Source organism: Doryrhamphus excisus, linkage group LG4 (assembly GCF_037039965.1).
Source record: "Doryrhamphus excisus strain RoL-2023G ecotype Guam linkage group LG4, RoL_Dexc_Guam_v1.1, whole genome shotgun sequence".
NCBI lineage: Eukaryota > Metazoa > Chordata > Actinopteri > Syngnathiformes > Syngnathidae > Doryrhamphus > Doryrhamphus excisus.
Window position 1 is genome coordinate 18,894,150 of NC_136360.1, and position 23,286 is coordinate 18,917,435.

The following is a 23,286-nucleotide window of genomic DNA, read 5'->3' on the forward strand; positions in this document are numbered from 1 at the left end:
GCATATTTTGGTGTTAGCCCCCCACCCCCCACTGGAGCGTTAGATGATTATTGGATTAGTCTCTGGGTATGCAGGGGTTGGCAACCTTGCATCTCTTTTTGTCCCTCGTTGAAACTTCGATACAAGGTGGACCGAGAAGTCTTTCTTCTGGGCGGTGGTGTGTTTCTGTGCAGTAACACCGTCTTTTCTCTTTTGATTGACAGCTCAACCTGATCTTCTTGGTCATCACGATGTACAAAATGGTGAAGCACTCCACCACCCTGAAACCAGACTCCAGCCGACTGGAGAATATCAAGTAAGTAACGCCTCCGATGTTAAATAGCCACATCGTGCTTATCAGCAATATAACGCTGCTGCTATTCCGCCGACACCCCCAGGAAAACGAAGGCCCCTTTAGTCTTGAGGTAATGATTTTTTATTAATAATGTACAATATGGGAGCAAACACATAGTGGACAATACACACATCAACGCCAAGAATCAGACCTGGAAAACAAATTTTTATCTTCAATAAATCATTGATATTACTTCATAGTTCATGACACGTTCACTGAAATTTGCAAGTCATCAGACTGAAATCTAAGATGGCTTCCGAGTCATTTGGTGATGCTGTCAGGTCGAGTCATGTCATCAAAATGGGGACTGGAGTCCGCACCTTTGCAAACTAACAAACATGCTAAACTATTTGCAATACTATGTTATATTAAGGCTGAACGGGGATCGAGTGGTTAGAACGCAGGCCTCACAGCTAGGAGACTCAAGTTCAATTGCACCAATTGCATGTTCTCCATGTGCATGCATGGGTTTTTCCGGGTACTCCGGTTTCCTCCCACATTCCAAAAAACATGCTAGGTTAATTGGCCACTCCAAATTGTCCATAGGTATGAATGTGAGTGGGAATGGTTGTTTGTCTATACACTACCGCTCAAAAGTTTGGGATCACTTGGAAATGTTTTTGTCCAGTCTGAGATATGGCTTTTTCTTGGCAGTCCTGCTATGAAGTCCAGCATCCTGAAGTCGCCGCTTCACTGTTGATACTGACACTGGTGTTTGACGGCTACTATTTAGTGTAGCTGCCAGGTGACGACCTGTGAGGCGTCTTTGTCTTAAACTACACACTCTCAGATATTTGTCCTCTTGCACAGTTGTGCAGTGTTTTTCTGTCCTTGTTAGACCCAGTTTGTGCTGCTCTCTGAAGGGAGTAGTTAACACCATGGTAAGAGATTTTAGTTTTAGTTAGGATTTTTAGATGGCTTTTCTAATCATCTATTAGCCTTATAAAATGATGAACTTGGATTAGCAGCCATACCAGGAGATTGATGCAGAGGACTGACAGTTGTTGATAGTAGGCCTCTATGCAAAAATGTACATCCTTCTCTGAAAATCATCTCATTCATTTTCATTGTTTGTGAAATGGATAAAATTTTTTGTGAAATGCATGAAAATGTGTTTTTTTATGGAAAACAAAAAAATTTGCAAATGATCCCAAACTTTTGAGCGTTAGTGTATATGTGCCCTGTGATTGGCTGGCCACCAGTCCCGGGTGTACCCCGCCTCTCGCCTGAAGACAGCTGGGATAGGCTCCAGCATCCCGGCGAACCTCATGAGGATAAGCGGTAGATCATGAATAAATGAATGAATGAATGTTATATTAAACAACATTCCACAAGGCATGCTGGGTAACTACCTGTTGGGAAAGTGTGCGTGTGGGCTTCCATGTAGCCAAGGAAACAGGGAAGTGACTACATACATGCGTCTGCCACTGCTGGAAGTGAAACTGGCTTTATGTTCTGGTGCTAAATAAGGCTTTAAAAAGCAGATAAGGTCGCACATTTCTTATGATACAAATCGAAATGCTGAGATTTACCCGCCCACACACCAGCACTCAGGCCAGAGGTTTAGAAATTCTGCTCTCTGGCAGAAAAGCTGAGTTTTTAAGGACAAAAACCTTTGTGGACGAGATCCGTATTCGTGCGGACATGGCCTAAATCTTTGCACTGTTGGCCCAGCTGGGGTGGGAAAGCTACCATATGTTCATTTTGAAGATGTCAGACTTTTTTTTTCTCGTTTAATCCGAGTTTCCAAACCAAGAAATAAATTCCAAAACACTTCTCACACGAGACGAGTTGTTTGCTCCTCTTCATGTTGTGCAGCAGTAATTGTTTTGTTTTCCGTTTGTATGAAAACAGTGTTTACCGGCGACTAATCAGGGGTTACACGCTTCCTTGTCGGACCGTAACATAGCACGTCTTCACTGCTATTCCCAGCCTGATTTCATTATTTACTTTTTGCCTAACGAATCCGTGCAGCATGGCACCACTGCGGTAGGAGTGCAATCAGGAAAAGGCCGTATTTACTCATCTTGGTGCACTTGAACCCTTCCACCGTCATGTCAGGGAAACCACAATGTGTACCTATGTGCCGGGAAAAGGGGTGTTTATTTCCTGTGGGGGTATTCAGTACATTAATAGCTGCTTTGTGGTCTTTTTGTTTGTGCTCACATGCTGCATGTTGCATGAAAAGGCAAATTTAACACACATCCTCTCCTCTTCTCTTCTGTCACTCTCTTCTCTTTCGCCTGCCAGTAATTATCACGTTTGTGACGGCTACTATAATACCGATTTGCCCGGGTAAGCTTGGACTACACCAAGGAAATGTAATTGAATCGTAGTAACTCTCAGATTAGATATCTCTGCATACTAACCCTGGCTGTGATGTCATTGTGCTTCTCTCTCCTCTGCTTATCATGCTTTCTAGCTATGAAGATAATAAACAGTTTCTCAAGTAAGGACACATTGCCCGGATTTGCTCATCCTCTCCTTAATTCTCTCTCTCCTGCTCCTGCCTGTGTAGCTTTCCTTACTTCCAGTCGTTCCCGAGTCGTCTGTCCCTTCCCGGGCAGCAACCTCTAAACTAACATCTGTCCTTGTGAATGCTTCCTCTCATTTGTACGTGATGGCTGTTGTGTTTGTTTGACCATTGGCGTGTGGCTTCTCTACATACACAATCCAGGTGGATTTTTGTCCTTTTTCCTTGAACGCCCCCCCCCCCCTCCCCCAACGCTTGTGGTCACCAGTATGGCTCGCTCAGACAGACGGAGAGATGCTGTAACTCGGACGGCGCTGTTTGTTTTTCTCCAACGTTGCAGGCTGTGAAAAAGGTCGATGGGAATTATTAGTTCCGCCAGGGAGGTGGGAGGGGTTTTGGGTTTCTGTTTGGGTTTTTGGAAGTTGCTTTGTGGTCAGTTATCAGGATCGAACAATTTTACCACTTATCAAGATAATGTAAGATGATGGTGCTATGGTGCGTTCAAGGACAAACAAAGTGCAAAATCACAACAACAACAAAAATGATTACTGTGAATGTGATGTGATTCCTGTGGTAACAAAAGGTCTATATTTGGAAGGTCCCATTTTGAAGACCTGTAAAATATATACTGCCGCTCAAAAGTTTGGGATCACTTGGAAATTTTTGGGGCTTTTTCTTGGCAGTTCTGCTATGAAGTCCAGCATCCTGAAGTCGCCGCTCCACTGTTGATACTGACACTGGTGTTTGACGGCTACTATTTAGTGCAGCTGCCAGGTGACGACCTGTGAGGCGTCTTTGTCTTAAACTACACACTCTCAGATATTTGTCTGCATCATTTTTCTGTCCTTGTTAGACCCAGTTTGTGCTGCTCTCTGAAGGGAGTAGTTAACAGCATGGTAAGAGATTTTAGTTTTAGTTAGGATTTTTAGATGGCTTTTCTAATCATCTATTAGCCTTATAAAATGATGAACTTGGATTAGCAGCCATACCAGGAGATTGATGCAGAGGACTGACAGTTGTTGATAGTAGGCCTCTAAGCAAAAATGTACATCCTTCTTTGAAAATCATCTCATTCATTTTCATTGTTTGTGAAATGGATACAAATGTTTTTTTGAAATGCAGGAATTTTTTTTTTCTTTGGAAAACAAAGAAATTTGCATGTTATCCCAAACTTTTGAGTGGTAGTGTATGAAATTAACAAAGAAACACATCATTCTTTTTGTTAACAGGCTGGCTGCAACAGAAGGACCTTATTACATTTCAGTCTGCCAAGCACGGCAGCATGGAGTGATTGTTTATTTGTTGATGGGTTAATTTTTCAGACATTTTTTCACCAAACTTTTCGGAAAAGGTGCAAAACTCTACCGACCAGGAAACTTATCGTGGTTTTACTAGAGTGTCTATGGTGCACTTCACTGTCTGTCTATTTGTAAGTTCTTATGCCATGAAACAGGAAGTAGCCTGCTTGCAGACACGCATCTGCTGTACTTCTACCCTTGGTCATACATATGGACTTCCTGTCACGTCACCTCCTGTTTGTGTCTTCCAGATCCTGGGTCATGGGAGCGTTTGCTCTGCTCTGTCTGCTGGGCCTGACGTGGTCCTTTGGCCTCTTCTTCATCAACGAGGCCTCCATTGTCATGGCGTACCTATTCACCATATTCAACGCCTTCCAGGGGATGTTTATCTTCATTTTCCACTGTCTCCTCCAGAAAAAAGTAGGTTTCGTGTCCCCCGACAGCACGCCGTAGAATGGATGGTGGTCCTTGCGGCATGCTGTAAGAGCTTTTTTGCTGAGTGCTGTCGTTTGTTTGCGGCTCTCTCAGGTCCGCAAAGAGTACAGCAAGTGCTTCCGCCACACGTACTGCTGCGGAAGGCTGCCATCTGAGAGCTCGCACGGGTCCACCAAGACGTCAACCACGCGGACGAGCGCGCGCTACTCCTCCGGCACCCAGGTAGACCTCTGAGCTCTCACAAGCAAGCATCCTCTAAGTTGCACAGGTTTCTTTCTTTTCTGTCCCGCCCTCTTTAGCTTTGTCACTTTTCTCACTAACTTCATGTGCATGTGGAACAGCAATGCACTTTTTAATAAACACTGCAGCGCAATTCACTGAGGGTCAAGCCAAAATTGATCACTGAGGGGCTTTGCATTGGACCTTCTTTAGGAAAGTGCAGGTTGAAAGTAGAAGAAAGTAGGGATGAGCATTTAAATGGTTCCTTGATTCATTATAGTACATAGCCTTGTAGTGGAACCTCCAAAGTCAAACACAGTCCTATGCACATGCATCTTATACACTTAACTAGATACATTTATAATATATAATAATCATCCCTAGAGCTACAGCTGTCCTATCTAGTCATGGGCATCCGTCCATGCTCATGGCTCGATAGGACTAGAGCTAGTCATCGTATCCCGTCATCCAAATTTAAGCGCACGTCTAAATAGCGCAGCTCTAGTCCTATCCAGTCATATCATGGTCATGACTAGATAGGACAAAAGCTATCTAGACAGGCTAGATAAGATATTTTTGTCATGAGCATGACTACATAGGATTAGAGCTGTCTAAGCCAGCCTTATCTAGAACGTAGGAATGGATCTAGATAAGACTAGATAGGACTACTTCAGATATTACCGCTGTAGTCCTATCATGCCCATGATTTGGTAGGAGTAGTATAGTCTTACCTAGTCCTGGTCCTGCCTAGTCATGAGCATAACAGGACTTGGTAGGACTCCTATCAAATCATGAGCATAATAGGACAAGAGCTGTCCTATCTAGTCTTAAGTAGTCGTAGTCCTACATTGCCTTGAGCATGATAAGCTGTCTTGTATAGTCATGTTAATAACTAGATCGGACATCGAGAGCTAGAGCATGAAGAGCTAGTAAGTACGCTCTAGTCCTACCATGCTCATGACGAGGTAGGACTAGAGCTGTCTTATGTAGTCATTTCCTAGGCTATAGTCAATTCCTAAACTAAACAGATTAGAGGTGCCCTATGTAGTAATTTCCTAGACTATAGACTAGACAGATTAGAGCTGTCCTATGTAGTCATTTCCTAGAATATAGTCTAGGATAGACAGATTAGAGCCGTCCTATGTAGTAATTTCCTAGACTATAGTCTAGGCTAGACAGACTAGGCTGTCCTATGTAGTCATTTCCTAGACTATAGTCAATTCCTAAACTAGACAGATTAGAGGTGTCCTATGTAGTAATTTCCTAGACTATAGTCTAGGATTACCAGATCAGAGCTGTCCTATGTAGTAATTTCCTAGACTATAGTCTAGGATTACCAGATCAGAGCTGTCCTATGTAGTCATTTCCTAGACTATAGTCTAGGATAGACAGATTAGAGCTGTCCTATGTAGTCATTTCCTAGACTATAATCTAGGCTAGACAGATTAGAGCTGCCCTATGTACTCTTTTCCTAGACCATAGTCTAGGATACAGAGATTAGAGCTGTCCTATGTAGTCATTTCCTAGACTATAGTCTAGGATAGACAGATTAGAGCTGTCCTATGTAGTCATTTCCTAGACTATAATCTAGGCTAGACAGATTAGAGCTGCCCTATGTACTCTTTTCCTAGACCATAGTCTAGGATACAGAGATTAGAGCTGTCCTATGTAGTCGTTTCCTAGACCATAGTCTAGGATATACCGATTAGAGCTGTCCTATGTAGTCATTTCCGAGACTATAGTCAAGGATAGACAGATTAGAGCTGTCCTATGTAGTCATGAGCATGAACTGACAAAAGGCAATGACCTGGACGAATGAGAATATTGACAGGCATCCTGATAAATAATAATCCCAATAATAATATAAATACTAATAATAACAATCCTGATAATACTCTTTATTAGTCAATAAAGGCCTGACTAAGTACAGTAACTCCCTGGAGATGAGCATTATCACCACGCTGCCTCACTCTAATTATAAAGTGAGAGAGAAGTGGTATGTGCACACAAACAACCGAAATAAAAGGAAGCCGAAAAAAGGAAATCTGAGCGGCGGGTTCATTTTCAAGTCCTAATGACTGTCCCTTGTTGACCTGACAGAGTCGAATCAGGAGAATGTGGAATGACACCGTAAGAAAGCAATCTGAGTCGTCCTTTATCTCAGGTGACATCAACAGCACCTCCACCCTTAACCAAGGTCAGTTCACACCTCATTTCTCTGCACGCACACCTATGCACACATTTCATCATCCACTTGAAAAATACCTCCTCCGCACCGCCACAAAGGATGTACCCTGGTAATGGTAATAAATGTCTCCGCGGTTAGGAAGGGAAAAGAAATGATCTCGGCCTTTCCGTCTCGTCTCCCCACAAAGGATTACCAAAATCCGTTGTCCAATCATCTGGCCGGGAACATCGGCCTCCAAGTGCTGCCGGTCCAAACGCCAACAGCATGCGTTATTGTGTTATTTTAAGAAAGAAGCCATTTGTTGCCTGGCATGTCGTGACCTCTCTTACCTTCAAGGGAGGCGGAGGAAAGAAGAAAAGACGTGTCATTTATTATTTAGCTTGAGCACAAATATGATGATGAGAAGATGATGTTCAACTCTGGCTGACCCGGAGCGCTTAGCGTGTTGCTCTGCTTTCTGCTGCCTCTTAAATGGCTTTTCGAGCATGCAAAGGAAAAGCGGGCATATTCCGAGGAAGTTAACATCTCGCCCTGCTCCGATGCCAATTCCTGCACTTCTCTGCCTTCTCTCTATTTTTTTTTTTTTTTTTTACTGTCACTTCCTGCAAGGTAACTCACTGCACCGCCGCCTCTGAGGCACATTTTGCCTCGCTCATACATCTCTGACAAAATGGAAGTAGAGCTTTTCTTCCCCGCAATGCCAGGTTCCTGGAGTTGTTAATGTAAAGGTTGGATATTGATCACTCCGGGGTGGAGAAGCCTAGTTACCCTGGAGAGTCCCTGCACTAAACGAGGGCTCTATCTCCTGGAAGCACTTCCTGTCATTAAAGCCATCCCTGAAGTCTTCCCAACGTGACAGATGGCATTTAACACGGGTGATTCATGACAGTGGACAGGCCGCCGTTCCTTAAAAAGCTGGTAAAAAAAAACAAAACACGACAAGAAGATGTAGTTTGGATCAGCGTTTATATAATAAAATTTGTTTTTTTTTTTTCATTGCTTCTGGTCACTGGTAAAACAAATGTGCTAGCTCAACACTGTATATTGTATTTTATTAATTTTTTTAAATGTAATATTAAAGATTTATATAAAAATGAGCTAATAAAGGAAGGCTGTGGTAAGTTTTGTGGGTAAAATTGCAGGTTATTCTATTCTCCATGCCTGCTAACTAACAAATATTAGCTTACACACTGATAAAAAAAATTATCAAGTTTGTTTATTATTAAAATGTAGTATTTATTTTTAATATTATTTTAAATGTATTTTTATTGTATATTGTATTTTTTGTAATTTCTTTGTATTAATGTTTATTTTTATTATTTTATTATGCCAGTTGAGGAGTGGAAAAACTAAATCCTGTGCATAAAGAAACGCCGTACCGTGATAAACTGCTGTCATGGTAGCATCCTTTTGCATCATTGGACTTCCAAAATAAAAGGAAAGCAAATCGAGCCGGTGCTTCCCATACATTCATTTATGCATCCTAACTCTGCTGCCAATATGAAACTGAAAGACAGGAAGTGATTATTCCATCACGCCATTACTCTATAATCAAATAATAATAATAAGGTGAAAGGTAAAGTATTCACAGGCAGGAGCGGAGATCAGGGCATGCAGGGCACCTCCACAAGTGGGGGTAGTGCACATTACCATCACACTTAATTAGCTGGAGTTTGATAAACCAATATGTAAACCAAGGGTGTCCAAAAAAAAAACATGCACATGTGCCACGCTTCCACTCCACTCTGCATCGCACCACCACACATATCACTGCAGTCACTGCAAGTCAAGTGTTCGTCTCAAATGTCAAGTCAAAGCATGAAATCTCTGCAAATGTCCTTCTTTTTATGACTTCCACTGTTGGCTGAGTGCACCTTCTGTTCTTCTTCCTCTCGACTCCAGGAATGACTGGGAATTATCTACTAACAAATCCTCTTCTTCGACCACAAGGCTCTAACAACCCTTATAACACCTTACTGGCTGAGACAGTTGTGTGTAACACCCCCACGGCTCCAGTGTTTAACTCTCCAGGTGTGCTTACTTAATACTGTCACCCGCTTTTCATCACTTAGCTTTTTTTTTTCCCTCCCTCACTCTTCACTCTTAGTGTTGACAGACCCGACAAAAGGCAGGATGTTCTACCGTGTCACATCATACTTGTCCACCTTCTGTGTGTCGTTCATTTCTCAACTTAAACAATGTGTAAAGGTCAGCTTGTTGTGTAAACTGCATGAGGGTATTGGCTAATTTTTCGTTTTTTGAAGGGAGCTTTACCCCGATGACCAATTCTCTCTGGAATATTTAGCGTTCAGGTTGTCCTTGTTGTCGTACATTTTCACAACCAGTCTGGCTTTTAAGCCCACATGTCTTCATACCCTGGCCACAATTGGAGTTGAAGTGATTTATTTACACTACCGCTCAAAAGTTTGGGATCACGTGGAAATTTTTTTGACGGCTACTATTTAGTGCAGCTGCCAGGTGACGACCTGTGAGGCGTCTTTGTCTTAAACTACACACTCGCAGATATTTGTCTGCATCGTTTTTCTGTCCTTGTTAGACCCAGTTTGTGCTGCCCTCTGAAGGGAGTAGTTAACAGCATGGTAAGAGATTTTAGTTTTAGTTTAGATTTTTAGATGGCTTTTCTAATCATCTATTAGCCTTATAAAATTATGAACTTGGATTAGCAGCCATACCAGGAGATTGATGCAGAGGACTGACAGTTGTTGATAGTAGGCCTCTATGCAAAAATGTACATCCTTCTTTGAAAATCATCCGATTCATTTTAATTGTTTGTGAAATTGATACAAATGTTTGTGAAATGCATGAAAATGTGTTTTTTGCACAGACATTTGCAAGTGATCCCAAACTTTTGAACGTTAGTGTATATGTTCATTCGGATTGGCACTTTTCTTTCGGAATGAGGTGTATACAAAGGTTAAATTCCTTCCGTTTGAGCAAATACACCGTTGCCATTGGAATATTTTGGGTCCATGTATATGTAGCTACTGTAGCAAACTTCGATGGCGCCCACCTCGTAGATTTGTCCAATTTTCACAACTTACCCGCACACTGTGGCCAAGCATCTCCATTTCTGCCAATCGACTTTATTGTTCCAGAGTAGTGCTGAAAGGAGAAGAAAGGAGAGAGTTCCGCCTTACGCAGTTGCCCACCGCCACTGGCGTACCCTTTCCTAAAACATGCATATCCAATTGTCTGTCTGAACGGTACAATTCCCAATTTTCAAATGCAACTCAAGCCTTGTTCGTATGTAGAACTTATGAATTCAATCGACTGCAGTCTGAATGTATAGGTTGCATAAATAAGACTCTGTGTAGCCCAAAGTTCTTCCTGTCAGTCGAAAATTTTGACGTGGCAGCAAGTTCTACATGAACTGCCATATCCAAAATTCTTGTCCTCTTTCTTCTTAATCTCCTACGTGGAATCCATTGGTTAAGAAAATGTTGACTCCTGTTGAAATTACCATAAACATGTTAATTGATATTTTAAGTATATATGCATCAATATCTCGCAAAATACAGGGTCAGGCAAAGTTATCTGACACATTTGTAGGTTAAATAAAAGGCAAATAAAGTAAAGAAACAAAAAAGTGTTTTTATTTTCGAAAAGTACACATAATGCCATTCTGTTTCATGATGTTTTCAAAATTAAAATCAGTCCCGGCGGTGTGTGGTCGGCCAGTTGATTTTGGTTTCGATGCAGATCCAGTAGCTGTGAAGTTGGTAACCCATAGCAAGATGGCGTTTGGAGCAGGGACAGGATCATCTACAGAGTTTGAAGTGCAAACGCAACGCTCGTTGTGTTGCAGTTACAGATTTGTTTGTTTTCCACAATGAAAGTGCGATGCTCACCAGTTTAATTTATGGCAGCAACTGAAAAAAACCCAATGGCATTATATGTACTTTTCGAAAATAAAAAAACACTTTTTGTTTACTTTATTTGTCCTTTATTTAGCCTACAAATGTGGCAAATGATTTGCATGACCCTATATAACACAACTTACTGTCTTTTGTTGCTTTTTTCTGACATTTCCAGTTAAAAGATAACAATTCACGCAGCTAAAATGACTTTAAACTCAAACTCTGGCCAAGGCATTCATGATTTTGGGCTTTGCCGTACATTACTTTTTTATTTTTCTCCAAATGCCATCTTTTATGACGTTTCTGTGCTCTTCCCTTGTGCTTCCCTCTAGTGACCTACAGAGAGACAAGTATGGGAGTAAAACTTAACTTTGCCTATCAAATGTAAATTTTTTTCAGCATGCTTACTTAAAAAAAAAAAAAAAAAAAAACATCCCACCCTACCCCACCACCGGCACTTTTACTGGTTACTTTAGGCCATAAACACACTCCATGAGTAAGTGGTTCGCAAAATTATATGTAACGAAATTTGGATTTTAATTTTTTTTTGTCATATTTTCTGTCCAACTGTGGCGCTCTGCAGCTTGTCGTGTCCAGTAGCGATGCCCTGATAGCTTTTTGAAGGTTAAAATGACCTTCTTGAAGTTCTAAAAACATGCTTGTCACAGCAGCAGCTGTTAGATTCCCCCATAATCTCTCATTTTCCTGCATTTTCTCTCATAATCATCTGCTTTTAACTTGATCCCCTTTTTTTTAAATAAAAAAAATCTTCCAGAATAAGCAAAACTTTGCAGTAAAAGCTCCCCCATTAGTCTTCCTGCTAATGTCCACATCTGTTTTGGTGCCGGGAGGCATTTTATCCTGTCTCTCCATCATGGAACAACTAATATTTATCCTTTTTCTAGGGCTGCTTTGTGTGACCTCTGTGCTTTGAGGCATTCTTAGCATGACTGCGTGTGACCTCTGCAGCGTTGGTGTTATTGCTCAGCTGCTCGGCCGGTGACTGGCGTCTCACTGGGAACTGTCACAGTGACGAATGCCAAACGCCGGGCTCAGGCAACCTCTAACCTTTGCCGGCTACGGGCGTGCAAGCTGCCGAGTTACGGACAGAAAGTATACCTAATTGGCCGTAAACAACTCCAAAAAGAAATATTTTAGTGACTACTTTTGTATTTATTTGCTGAACCCTTGCTCTTGTTATGTTGCTGTTACTTTATTTCTTTTTGGTTTGCTCTTGCAGTGATTCTTCATGTTCCAATAAATCATTTTTTTACTTTCTTTTGTACATCAGCTGCTCTTAGACCAGATAGGCTGAGCAGACAGACATGAAGTGAGTCTTTTCACCTGCTATGTGTGGTGATGGTGGAGTGCTGCTGTAGTCAGAACAAAGATGGACTTTCCCTTTTCTCGCCATTCCTTCCGTCTTTGTGCTTCTTCTCTCCCGCCCCCCCACACATCCCACCTATTCGGTGTACTGCAGCTTTCCCATCTGTAGACCTCCACTCTGCCCAGTGTGTCGTGATGGTGGTTACCGTTCCGTTTTCTTAATGTTGTTTGGGATCTGTTTTCATCACTAAAGGTTCTGTCCCGCTGCGTCCTTTCACGATTCCGTCTGAAAAACCGAGGCGTAGGTTTTTTGGACTTTTTCTCTTGGTTTTCCAGCTGGTTTACAGACGTATCTCGGTGTTCCAAACTTGGAACATGATGAAAATTTCCGACAGCCACCGTTGGGTAGCTAGACTGGTGGTCCTCGCATGTTACTCTGGCGGTTTCTTGGGCGGAATCTGACTGCTTTGTTGACTTTTATGGCGGTTGGGCAGGCAACAATAGCATCAAAAAAACAGTCATCTCATGCTATAGACGCACATACACTACCGCTCAAAAGTTTGGGATCGCTTGGACAGTCCTGCTATGAAGTCCAGCATCCTGAATTCGTCGCTTCACTGTTGATACTGACACTGGTGTTTGACGGCTACTATTTAGTGCAGCTGCCAGGTGACGACCTGTGAGGCGTCTTTGTCTTAAACTACACACTCTCAGATATTTGTCTGCATCATTTTTCTGTCCTTGTTAGACCCAGTTTGTGCTGCTGGCTTTTCTAATCTATTAGCCTTATAAAATGATGAACTTGGATTAGCAGCCATACCAGGAGATTGATGCAGAGGACTGACAGTTGTTGATAGTAGGCCTCTATGCAAAAATGTACATCCTTCTTTGAAAATCATCTCATTCATTTTAATTGTTTGTGAAATGGAAAAAATGTTTGTGAAATGCAGGAAATTTGTTTTTTCTTTGGAAAACAAATAAATTTGCAAGTGATCCCAAACTTTTGAGCGGTAGTGTATCTCATGTAGGCAAAGCTGCTTGTCATCACGATCCCTCTCCTGCAGGGCAGTAGTCACTTATGATACTCTGCAATTTCCTTATGCAGGACCTCTATGTGTGACAGTACTCCCAAATAATAGTATCCCAAGGTAATAGTCGTCTAAGTAATAGTACTCCAAGATAATAATGTTACAAATGATAGCATTCAAAGTCAATGTTCATCACATTAGTAGTATTGCAAGATAATAGTACTTCCAAAAGGAGTGAGGTGGATCACCCAGGAGATAGGACTGTAATGAGGCGATGGGCTGAGCTCGGCCTTGGCCTCAGACATTTTTCAGCCATTTATAAGGTAAATATTTAGACGCAGGCGGACGGAATGGATAAACGGTTGTACGGGACAGAGCCTTAAGTATCTTTGTGGCAGACTAATGCACAGACAGCTTACTTTGGATACATTTTGGCTTCAGCAAGTGAACAAAATAACATAATAATTTTTATAATGCATGCTGAGCATTGTGCCAAACTAACAGATTTACGGCATGGCTTTTTATTGGAACGCCACGCATCCTAAACAGCATTAAACATGGAATATGGCGTGTTGTTGAACCATGACGTAACATCAAGTTGTCTTTCCTTTGCAGGGCACTCACTGAACAATGCGGTGAGGGATACAAGTGCAATGGATACTCTACCGCTAAATGGTAACTTTAACAACAGCTACTCACTCCGCAGTGCGGACTTTGGCGACAGTGTACAGGTGGTCGACTGCGGACTCAGCTTGGACGACGCGGCCTTCGAGAAAATGATCATCTCCGAGCTCGTACATAACAACTTGCGTGCCTGCAACAAAAGCCACCAACAGCAACAACCGCCACCCCCTGGTTTACATCACCCGCCCCACCATCCGCACCAACCGTACCACACGCACCACCACAAGGCGGAGCGGGCTCCGCCCAAGGTGACGCCATTAACAGGCGGCGACGACCAAGACGATGCTATCGTGGCCGACGCGTCGTCTTTAGTGCATATGGCCGACACGATGGGCCTCGAGCTGGAGGCGCCGCTCATCCCCCAGCGGACTCACTCGCTTCTGTACGCCCCCGAGAAGAAGGTGAGGACCGATGGGGGAGTGGAAACCTTTGTGGGCCAGCTGACACCCAACAACCACGAGCAGGAAAATTTGCAGTCCCCGAACAGAGACTCCTTGTACACCAGTATGCCCAACCTGAGGGACTCTCCTGATCCCGAGAGCAGTCCGGAAGTCGTGGAGGACCTGTCCCCGTCCAAGAGGAGCGAGAACGAGGACGTTTACTACAAAAGCATGCCTAACTTAGGATCCGGCCACCAGCTGCAGGCTTATTACCAAATAGGCCGAGGGACGAGCGACGGTTACATCATCCCCATCGCTAAAGACGGCTGCATCCCGGAAGGCGATGTCCGGGAAGGACAGATGCAACTCGTCACAAGCCTTTAAACGCGTTTAGACGAATTCCTAAACTTCCTTCTCCTGAGCATTTGCAGCTGGATGGACAAGTTAGCAAAGAAGGTAGTGGGCGTGTCTTTCCAACGAGCCACATCTGCTTTATCCCAAACCTCCTCTCTCTTTTCAGCCATTAATAAAACTGTACATAGAATACAGAGTCACGGTTCCATTTTTAGAGACAAGCCAATTATGTATTTAAATGTGCTGCTGCTGCTGTCAAAAATGTATGGTACCATAATAGAAATGGAAAAATAACAAAAAAAACTTCTGAAAAGCATTTAAAAAGGTTGTACATACACTTCACCACCATCCTGTGTTTTTTAATTTTTTGTTTGTTTTTTTTGTAAGTAAAATGACACACCGACCGGGTCATGGACGCCTGTACAGACTTCCCATACCGCTGGTCATCCATCATCTCTCCCCATGCTGTTTGCATTGCATGGCCACTAGCAATCAAGCCTCTGGCCTTATATTTTCTCAAGTGTACATTGAACTGTAGTCAAGAAGAATGGCTGAAAATATATATTTTGTTGTATTGCTAGTGTAAAATACAAATTCTTTTGAAGAAACTGCAAAACTGAACATGTGAGAGATATTGTCTACTCTAGAGGTTATACGTACAGTACATAGTGGTTCCAACTGTTGGTTCATAGTGAGTTTGAATGTGAAAGGCCTATGAACAGAAAGAAAACACTTTATTACTCCCCCCCCCCCCCACCACCACCACACACACACACTTGTAAACAGTGTTTATACTGGCTGGGTTTCATTGGTGTTACCCATTAAAATATGTTTGTTCATGATCCCAGAGAGGGAGTGGCAGTACAGTGGAACGCTGGTTAGCATGTTGAAAATTTACGCCATCATTTTACCTCGGTTAGTGTACAATACTGCTCACTGCTTGTCACGTTGTTAATACACTCCATGGGTCCAACATCCTGTTAGCATCCTTAGCTTGCCTTAACAAAATACTCCGACAACACCCGTCTATGATGTCATCAACCGATGACTCTTGACAATGTTAACACGAAACAAGTCTTTGCAGTTTTACAATTGTACTTTTACATTTTGGACACATATAAATGACAAATGAAAGCGATAAATTCTCCATTCTTTATCAAAATGCTAGCACTTGCAAAAATCTGCGGCTCCCTTTTGGGTTATTGAGGTGAGAAACACACGCTTGAATTTGAGAAAAAACTCATGGGAAAACAGGAAGGTGGTGCTGATCTCACTGCCACAGCATCATTGGATGTCAAAGTAACCTTAAATGTTCATGTATCCCTTTCATTCGTCATGTATATGCATCGTGAATTGTTTTCTGCTTGTAAAATTATAAAAACGTGTTTTGTATTAACAATTTTAGCATTTCGGAACAGATTAATAGAGTGACATTATTTCTTGTAGGAATAATTGATTCAGTTCACTCTAACCAAGGTTCCACTGTATGTTTATTTCATTATGCCTGAGTGGCGTTACTTTATTCAGAATGCAATGGGTTTGACAATGAAGGGTTTTTTTTTGTTCTTTTATCATTAATTTACTTCATCTGCCTGGGTTTGAAAAGTTTATTTATTAAAATAGCTCCAAAAAAAGAAGAATGGGGAAATACGTGACTATTTCCCAGCACTGGTATACATACTGTACTGTAGCTCATGATTTTGTGTAAACATGTTACAACGGGCTCTCCACTCTTAAAGACTGATGTAAAGTTCAACACTTGTTTGACAAATGCAAAATAAATGTGAGATTTTTTGTCAAAATGAATGGTGTTTTTTGCTACTCCCATCAGATCAGTTGGACTTGATTTGGATAAATTTCACGTTTGACTCAGGTTATTCGTCCCTCAGCACCTTGAAAGGTAAACCGCTGAATTGATTTTTATTTGACTTGCTTTTTTTTGTCCTGAGCCACTGCACAGTTTGAAAGAGCTAATTTCACCACATTTGTTCAAAGAAGCAAAATCTGTCCATGTGATTCAAAGATGAAAAACTCAGGTAGGAAAAATGCATTGTAAATGCTTGTGTGTGGTTGTAACACAAATAAAAAGTTCAAATGACTCATTTACAGCATTCCATTTAGTATATTTTTGAATAAAATCATGTTGGATTTTGGATTTTATTAGGACAAATCTACCTTGGTTTTCATTATTCATTGAAAACCAAAATTCTTTCATGTAAATAATGTCAATCCAATTAATCTGTTGCACAAAGCCAAAAGTGTTAACACAAAACATGTCATAGTTTTCCAATTGTAGTTTTACATGAAAAATACAATTGAAAATGCATATAAATCGGTAATTAAACGGATAAATGAACAAAATAAAATAAATTTAACGTTACTTGACCCTTCACTGAAGACATAATTGCTGCCAAAAACCTGATGTGGCAGCAACATCAACACAGACTCTACCTTCTTGTTTTGCCGTGAATTATTTCCTAAATTCAGTTGTGTTTCTCATGTAAAATATCTGCTTTTATTTGGATTACGGCTGAAAAATGGAGCCCGAGTAAGTTGCAAATGTCATAATTTTGATAAAAAGGTTTGAGCCACAATTTAATTCAAGAAATAACTCCTGGCAAAACCAGAAGTTGGTGTCCGTATTGAAAAACGTGTTTTGTGTTTACATTTTTGAGACCTGTGGTGTAACTGTGTTAGCCAGCTAAGAGCTCCAGAGTCAGCCGTTGACATCATAGATGGGCAGAGTTGACGACATTGACTTCTGCTTCCTGTTTCCATGTATTAGCAATCTAATAGGATGCTGACAGGGACCTTTTGTGATAAAAGTCCATCAAGAACACAGTTACACTAACATAGTGTATGAATAACATGACAAGGCACGCCATATTGTATGCTAACCAGAAAATGTATGCAAAATTTTCAATGTTGACCAACAAACACACTAACCACGGTTCCACTGTAATGTAAATACAATTAATCTGTTCCAGACACCCTAAAATATGAACACAAAATATTGTATACACACAAATGAAATGAATCCCTTTTACCTTTATTGAAGGCTCGGCACGAACTCCACGAATGACTGGTATGTTGGCCACAGTGTTTCGAAATTGCCAATTTTAATAGGAGGATTTAATAAGATTTTGTAAATGACTTCTGTCAAAAATGCAATAGTGAATAAACGTTTATTGTTATACTTTTAAAGAGGAACCTATATTAATATTGATTCAAGCACCACTATTTAAGGACCAAAACAGTGCCTCACCAGCCATAACATTGCTGTGGGGAGCTAACAAGTGGTCAATGTTCCACATGGCTGTGCTCGTAGACACGTATATATTATACAAGAAGTGTCTGAGTAGATAGACGCACAGTTGCTCTAATTGTCTGCTACAGCTAAAGCCCGCAGTCAGTCCCTGCCCGTGTTCCGCCTCAGGTAATGCTAATTTACGCAGCACTGCAATGTAGCGCCGGTTGAGGCGGCGTGACAAGATCTCAGCAGGGTGGCTGGAAATTGCACTGATTAGCATTTGGCATTGAAGTAAACGTCTCAGGCCTTTGACAAAGAAAATGCTTTCTTTGTCAAAGCTGCACAACATAACAACGCCGTTTCAGACATAATGTAACTGGAGTACAATAGTGGGCCTTGGGACAGAAAATTCACGTAAGAAAACAATTATTTCATTCCTGAATATAATGCTGCATTCGACCAATTTGGTAAGATGGGAAATCCGATATTTTTTTAACACTGCTGGTGCCCACACAGATGTACTAAAAATAATTACATTAACTATTTGTTTTTCACACCATGTTAAGGCTGTGGGTGTCTACTTTTGGAAAGAAAACCCTCTAAGATTTGTCAACCTCAACAAACACACAGCAACATCGACAGAAGGAGTCCAAAAGCAAAATCACATAAACACCCTAAAACAATTAACTGTAAATTACATAAGTTAGCCATTTCTACCAGGATGTTTGCCAGTTCTATGAGGAAGTTAGCCAAAATACCAGGAAGTTGGCCATTTCTCCCAGGACATTAGCCAAACTATCACGATGTCAGCAAGGTTACCAGGAGTTACAATACGTTAGCCAGACCACAGCTCTGCTAGCTGGAAGTTAGTCAACCAAGCAAGAAATTAGCCAGGCTACCAGGAAGTTAGCAAGCCTAAAAGGAAATGAGCCCAGCTACCAGGAGGTTAGCTAGCCTAGCAAGAAATTAGCCACGCGACCAGGAAGTTAGCAAGCCTAACAGGAAGTGAGCCCAGCTACCATGAGGTTAGCTAGCCTAGCAGGAAATTAGCAAGCCTAACAGGAAGAGAGCCCAGCTACCAGGAGGTTAGCTAGCCGAGCAAGAAATTAGCCAGGCTACCAGGAAGTTATCAAGCCTAAAAGGAAATGAGCCCAGCTACCAGGAGGTTAGCTAGCCTAGCAAGAAATTAGCCACGCGACCAGGAAGTTAGCAAGCCTAACAGGAAGTGAGCCCATCTACCAGGAGGTTAGCTAGCCGAGCAAGAAATTAGCCAGGCTACCAGGAAGTTAGCAAGCCTAAAAGGAAATGAGCCCAGCTACCAGGAGGTTAGCTAGCCTAGCAAGAAATTAGCCACGCGACCAGGAAGTTAGCAAGCCTAACAGGAAGTGAGCCCATCTACCAGGAGGTTAGTTAGCCGAGCAAGAAATTAGCCAGGCTACCAGGAAGTTAGCAAGCCTAAAAGGAAATGAGCCCAGCTACCAGGAGGTTAGCTAGCCTAGCAAGAAATTAGCCACGCTACCAGGAAGTTAGCAAGCCTAACAGGAAGTGAGCCCATCTACCAGGAGGTTAGTTAGCCGAGCAAGAAATTAGCCAGGCTACCAGGAAGTTAGCAAGCCTAACAGGAAGTGAGCCCAGCTACCAGGAGGTTAGCTAGCCTAGCAAGAAATTAGCCACGCTACCAGGTACTTAGCAAGCCAAACAGGAAATGAGCCCAGCTACCAGGAGGTTAGCTAGCCTAGCAGGAAATTAGCAAACCTAACAGGAAGAGAGCCCAGCTACCAGGAGGTTAGCTAGCCTAACAGGAAATTAGCAAACCTAACAGGACATGAGCCCAGCTACCAGGAGGTTAGCTAGCTGAGCAAGAAATTAGCCAGGCTACCAAGAAGTTAGCAAGCCTAACAGGAAGTGAGCCCAGCTACCAGTAGGTTAGCTAACCTAGCAAGAAATTAGCGAGTCTTCCAGTGTAGCTAGACCTAATGGCTGTGCATCTTTAAAAACATGAGCGGGATGGAAGTTGGTGGAATAAATAAATACATTTGAAGATTTGATAAATCAGTTTATGTGATAGCAACATTTTTAATTTTAATCTTTTCCCCGCTGGATGTGTTTTTGCTTTTGGATCATTTCTGTTTTTGGAGCATTTGTACGTTGCTGCGTGTTTGTGACTGAACATAGCGGGCCGACAAGTTTGGTTTTTTACGCTTTAAGGACATGGAAATATGATCCAAGGTAGATCATTTATCTGTTATGAGGACTTTGCGTGCGGCCTTCTCGCCACGTGAGGCCTTCTCTAATTCCCCATCTCTTGCTCAGGGAGCAACTCTGCCTTTGTCAAACATCGATTGAGAAGTAGGCCAGGAGCCGGGGGGGGCGCCAGCTCGGATGTTCCCACAGACGAGAGAGGAGGCCAGCGCTGAGGAGCAGAGGTAGGCAATGTTGTCAGCAGAAGTGGGATGAACTTGATTTCAAACAATGGCTACCGAGCAGGGATGTGGTTGACTTTAGAATCTGCAAAGCCTTTGTTAGATATGATGCAATTGAACGGAAGACATTTTTCCTGTGTGTGTGATGAATGCGTGCGTCGCTGGGATCAATGAAACCGTTCCATATCGTCCAACAGATAGGCATTGATTATCCATTTAGAGCAGTGAAAAGCCCACACTGCCTACATGGTTCTTTCACCCCACACACACTTTCAAAATTGCAATATTGATGAAGTAAAGACGAGTTCAACCATTATTCACTCCCACGAGAGGCCATTTACTGCGATTATTTTCAAAAGAAAAGAAGAAAAAGTGCTTGTGTTTGTCTTTTATAGGTTTACATCACAAAGGCATTAAAGAATCTACAAACCTTTTGAATGGACTTTCAAAAGGATAGGGAGAATGTTCATTTATCCAATTCATTCCTTTTTAATAATTAATTTGCATTGTTTTATGCATGTAAAACTTTTATTATCCTCTATGAAATTGATTTTTGTTCATATTTTGGGGTCTCTGGGACGAATTAATTGGATTTCCATTATTTCCTATGGGACAATGAGTTAGTATTTGATTTTGGAAGGCTTTATACAATATATTACTAAAGTGTTTTTTATGTGTTGGCAAAAGGGTACATGAAACAGTTTTTTCTGCTGTTTAATATTTTTGGTGTATTTCAATGTCTTCTCAATTGTTTTGTTAAAACTCCTTATTTAACTCCTTATTCTAACTTAAATACTTAAACTTGCTGATATAGTTAATCTTCAAACAGCTAAAATAATGCATGAGGCTAAAAATAACCAATTAGCTAAAAATGTCATCGAATACTTCTCGAATACAAGAGAAGAGAAATATGATCTCAGTGAAGAACTAAATTTGAAACACTTCTATGCTAGGACTACGTTAAAAAGCCATAGCATTTCAGTATGTGGAATCAAACTATGGAATGGATTGAGTAAGGAAATCAAACAATGCACAACGAGGAGCCAATTCAAGAAACAGTACAAGCAGTTGGTGTTTGCTAAATACAGGGATTAAGAGTCTTGAACCAGTCATGATGTGCTATATATATCACTATATTGACACTTACTATGGTACCCATTATGTCATATCACCTCGTACTTCGGTACGGGACAAAAAAAAAAAAAAAAAAAACAACAACCCAAAAACGTAAACTATATTAGGAAAGCAGCAAGTAAACAAATGTAAGAGTTACTGATTGTAAAAGTACCAGATGGAGGGGTAGGATTTAATAAGCTTTGCTTCTTCCTACTCCTTTTGGAAATGTGGAACTGTGAACTGATTATGGGATGCACACAATTGTAATCTGATGCATGTTCAAATGAAATAAAACCAAAATTTCTATCTTTCAAAGTGTTGTAAGGTTGAGAGTTGGGGTTCTTTTCTTTCATTTTGTGAATAAAATATACGTAACGATACTGTCGTAACTTTGTTGTACAAAAACCAAGGCAACATATTTGGGGAAAACCAAGGTTTGACTGTATTTGCAAAGGTTTTACCTCCATCCCTTGCTGGATCAGCAGTCAATCGTTAATTCAACGGTACCTGCGTCTGTGAAAGGAAAAAACAGCGCCACTTCAAGATGCCGTCAGCATTGAAGAAAGCGATTGTGTTCTTAAGTTGGCAGCTCAAAAGTAACTTGAGTCAAAGGGGTAGACTTTAAGTGCTCAGTCTTTCTTTTGTCCTGTCCCCAACTTCAAATGCGCAGATTTGTGACCCATCGGCGACTTAGATTCGGTCCCGCTGAGGTGAAAAATCCAATTAACCTGCAGCTCGAGCTGCCTTCGTTATAATCCCCTCCCATAATTATGAAATAACCAGATGCAGGATTTCAAATGAAAAAGGGATGAGAGCGACCGGCTGAGGAAGAGAAGATGAAATAAAACCTTCTGTGCCAGTGGACTGAGTTCCAATTTAACCTCCAGGGGGGAACAGCTAATTCTTAAGACAGGTTTTGAAGGTGAGACCTGCAAAAGTCGTGGTAATCAGGATAAGAATGTCCTAATTATATCCTGACAAAAACAAGATGGTTGCATGTTACATAGTTAGACTGTATAAATCTTCCATATAAGCTGAGAATAAAGAGCGCAGGGGGAGGATCATTGTAAGTCTTCCACAGATGCTCAAAGAAGGCTTTAAAATGATTCCGCAGGAAAAAAGAAAATTAAAAACGGCTACAATGTTTCTTCCTCTGTCATATTGTTTGGAGTAGAATAACACCACAGTGTGGGGGGGTCCTGGGTGATAAATTACCTAAGTATAAAAACACCTTTAGCTCATCCATTTAAAAGCAATTATGGATGTTGTTGCAGCCATTTAGCAGGAGTACAAGGAAAACAAAGTTACACGTCACTTTTCAATGCCTCACATTTATTCACGTGTTTTTTCAGCAAACACGGTGTCCTGCCCGCTGTGCCAGTCTCTTTTATCTTGATTGATGGAAGCTTGAAAACTTTTCACGACAAGCATGAGGTTATTTACACGAGAAGTTATCTTGTCCATTACACAACCGAACCTTGGTTAGCGTTCGACCCCGGTTGCCGTGTTTTCCATTTAACATTGAAAATTCTCAACAAAATTTTGCCCCCGTCAGCTCGCATGCCTTGTTGTTTTATGAATGCACCTGTGTTCTTCATGGAGATTTATCTCACAAAGCATCATGTTAGCATGCCTGTTAGCAATTTGTTAGCATTGCTAACAAAGTGGCAACCAGAACAGGAGGTCAGCCAAATTTTTTGACATTTATTGTTTTTTGGGGTTTGTCTTTTTTTGGTTATTATCGAAATATATAGTGCCCTGTTTTGTTCATTGTGAGCTACCACATGCTAGCTGTTTTTTTCCTCTGCCTTTTAGAATGGGCATAGAGGGGTGTGGCTTGCCATGATGTTCATGCGTTAATTATGCTAAAGATGTCAAGGTAATTGGCTGCACGGCGATC

The 23,286-nt window shown here is 41.5% G+C and overlaps 1 protein-coding gene across 31 annotated transcripts in view; it reads left to right on the forward strand.

The window, feature by feature from the left end:
- adgrl2a (adhesion G protein-coupled receptor L2a) overlaps nt 1-16,684 on the forward strand; it is a 140,055-nt gene extending 123,371 nt beyond the window's left edge. For 5 of the 31 annotated variants that reach the window (XM_058074168.2, XM_058074170.2, XM_058074172.2 and 2 more), the window contains 9 exons: nt 204-295; nt 2,585-2,629; nt 2,757-2,783; nt 4,357-4,525; nt 4,634-4,762; nt 6,860-6,956; nt 8,850-8,978; nt 11,158-11,175; nt 13,795-16,684. In XM_058074168.2, the coding sequence (XP_057930151.2) occupies nt 204-295; nt 2,585-2,629; nt 2,757-2,783; nt 4,357-4,525; nt 4,634-4,762; nt 6,860-6,956; nt 8,850-8,978; nt 11,158-11,175; nt 13,795-14,627 (1,539 nt within the window). In that variant the 3' untranslated portion in view covers nt 14,628-16,684. Of the gene's footprint in view, nt 1-203; nt 296-2,584; nt 2,630-2,756; nt 2,784-4,356; nt 4,526-4,633; nt 4,763-6,859; nt 6,957-8,849; nt 8,979-11,157; nt 11,210-12,116; nt 12,156-13,794 lie in introns of all 31 variants that reach the window. The other 26 variants (XM_058074178.2, XM_058074195.2, XM_058074196.2 and 23 more) reach the window with 17 other exon arrangements.
- The last annotated feature ends 6,602 nt before the right edge of the window (nt 16,685-23,286 follow it).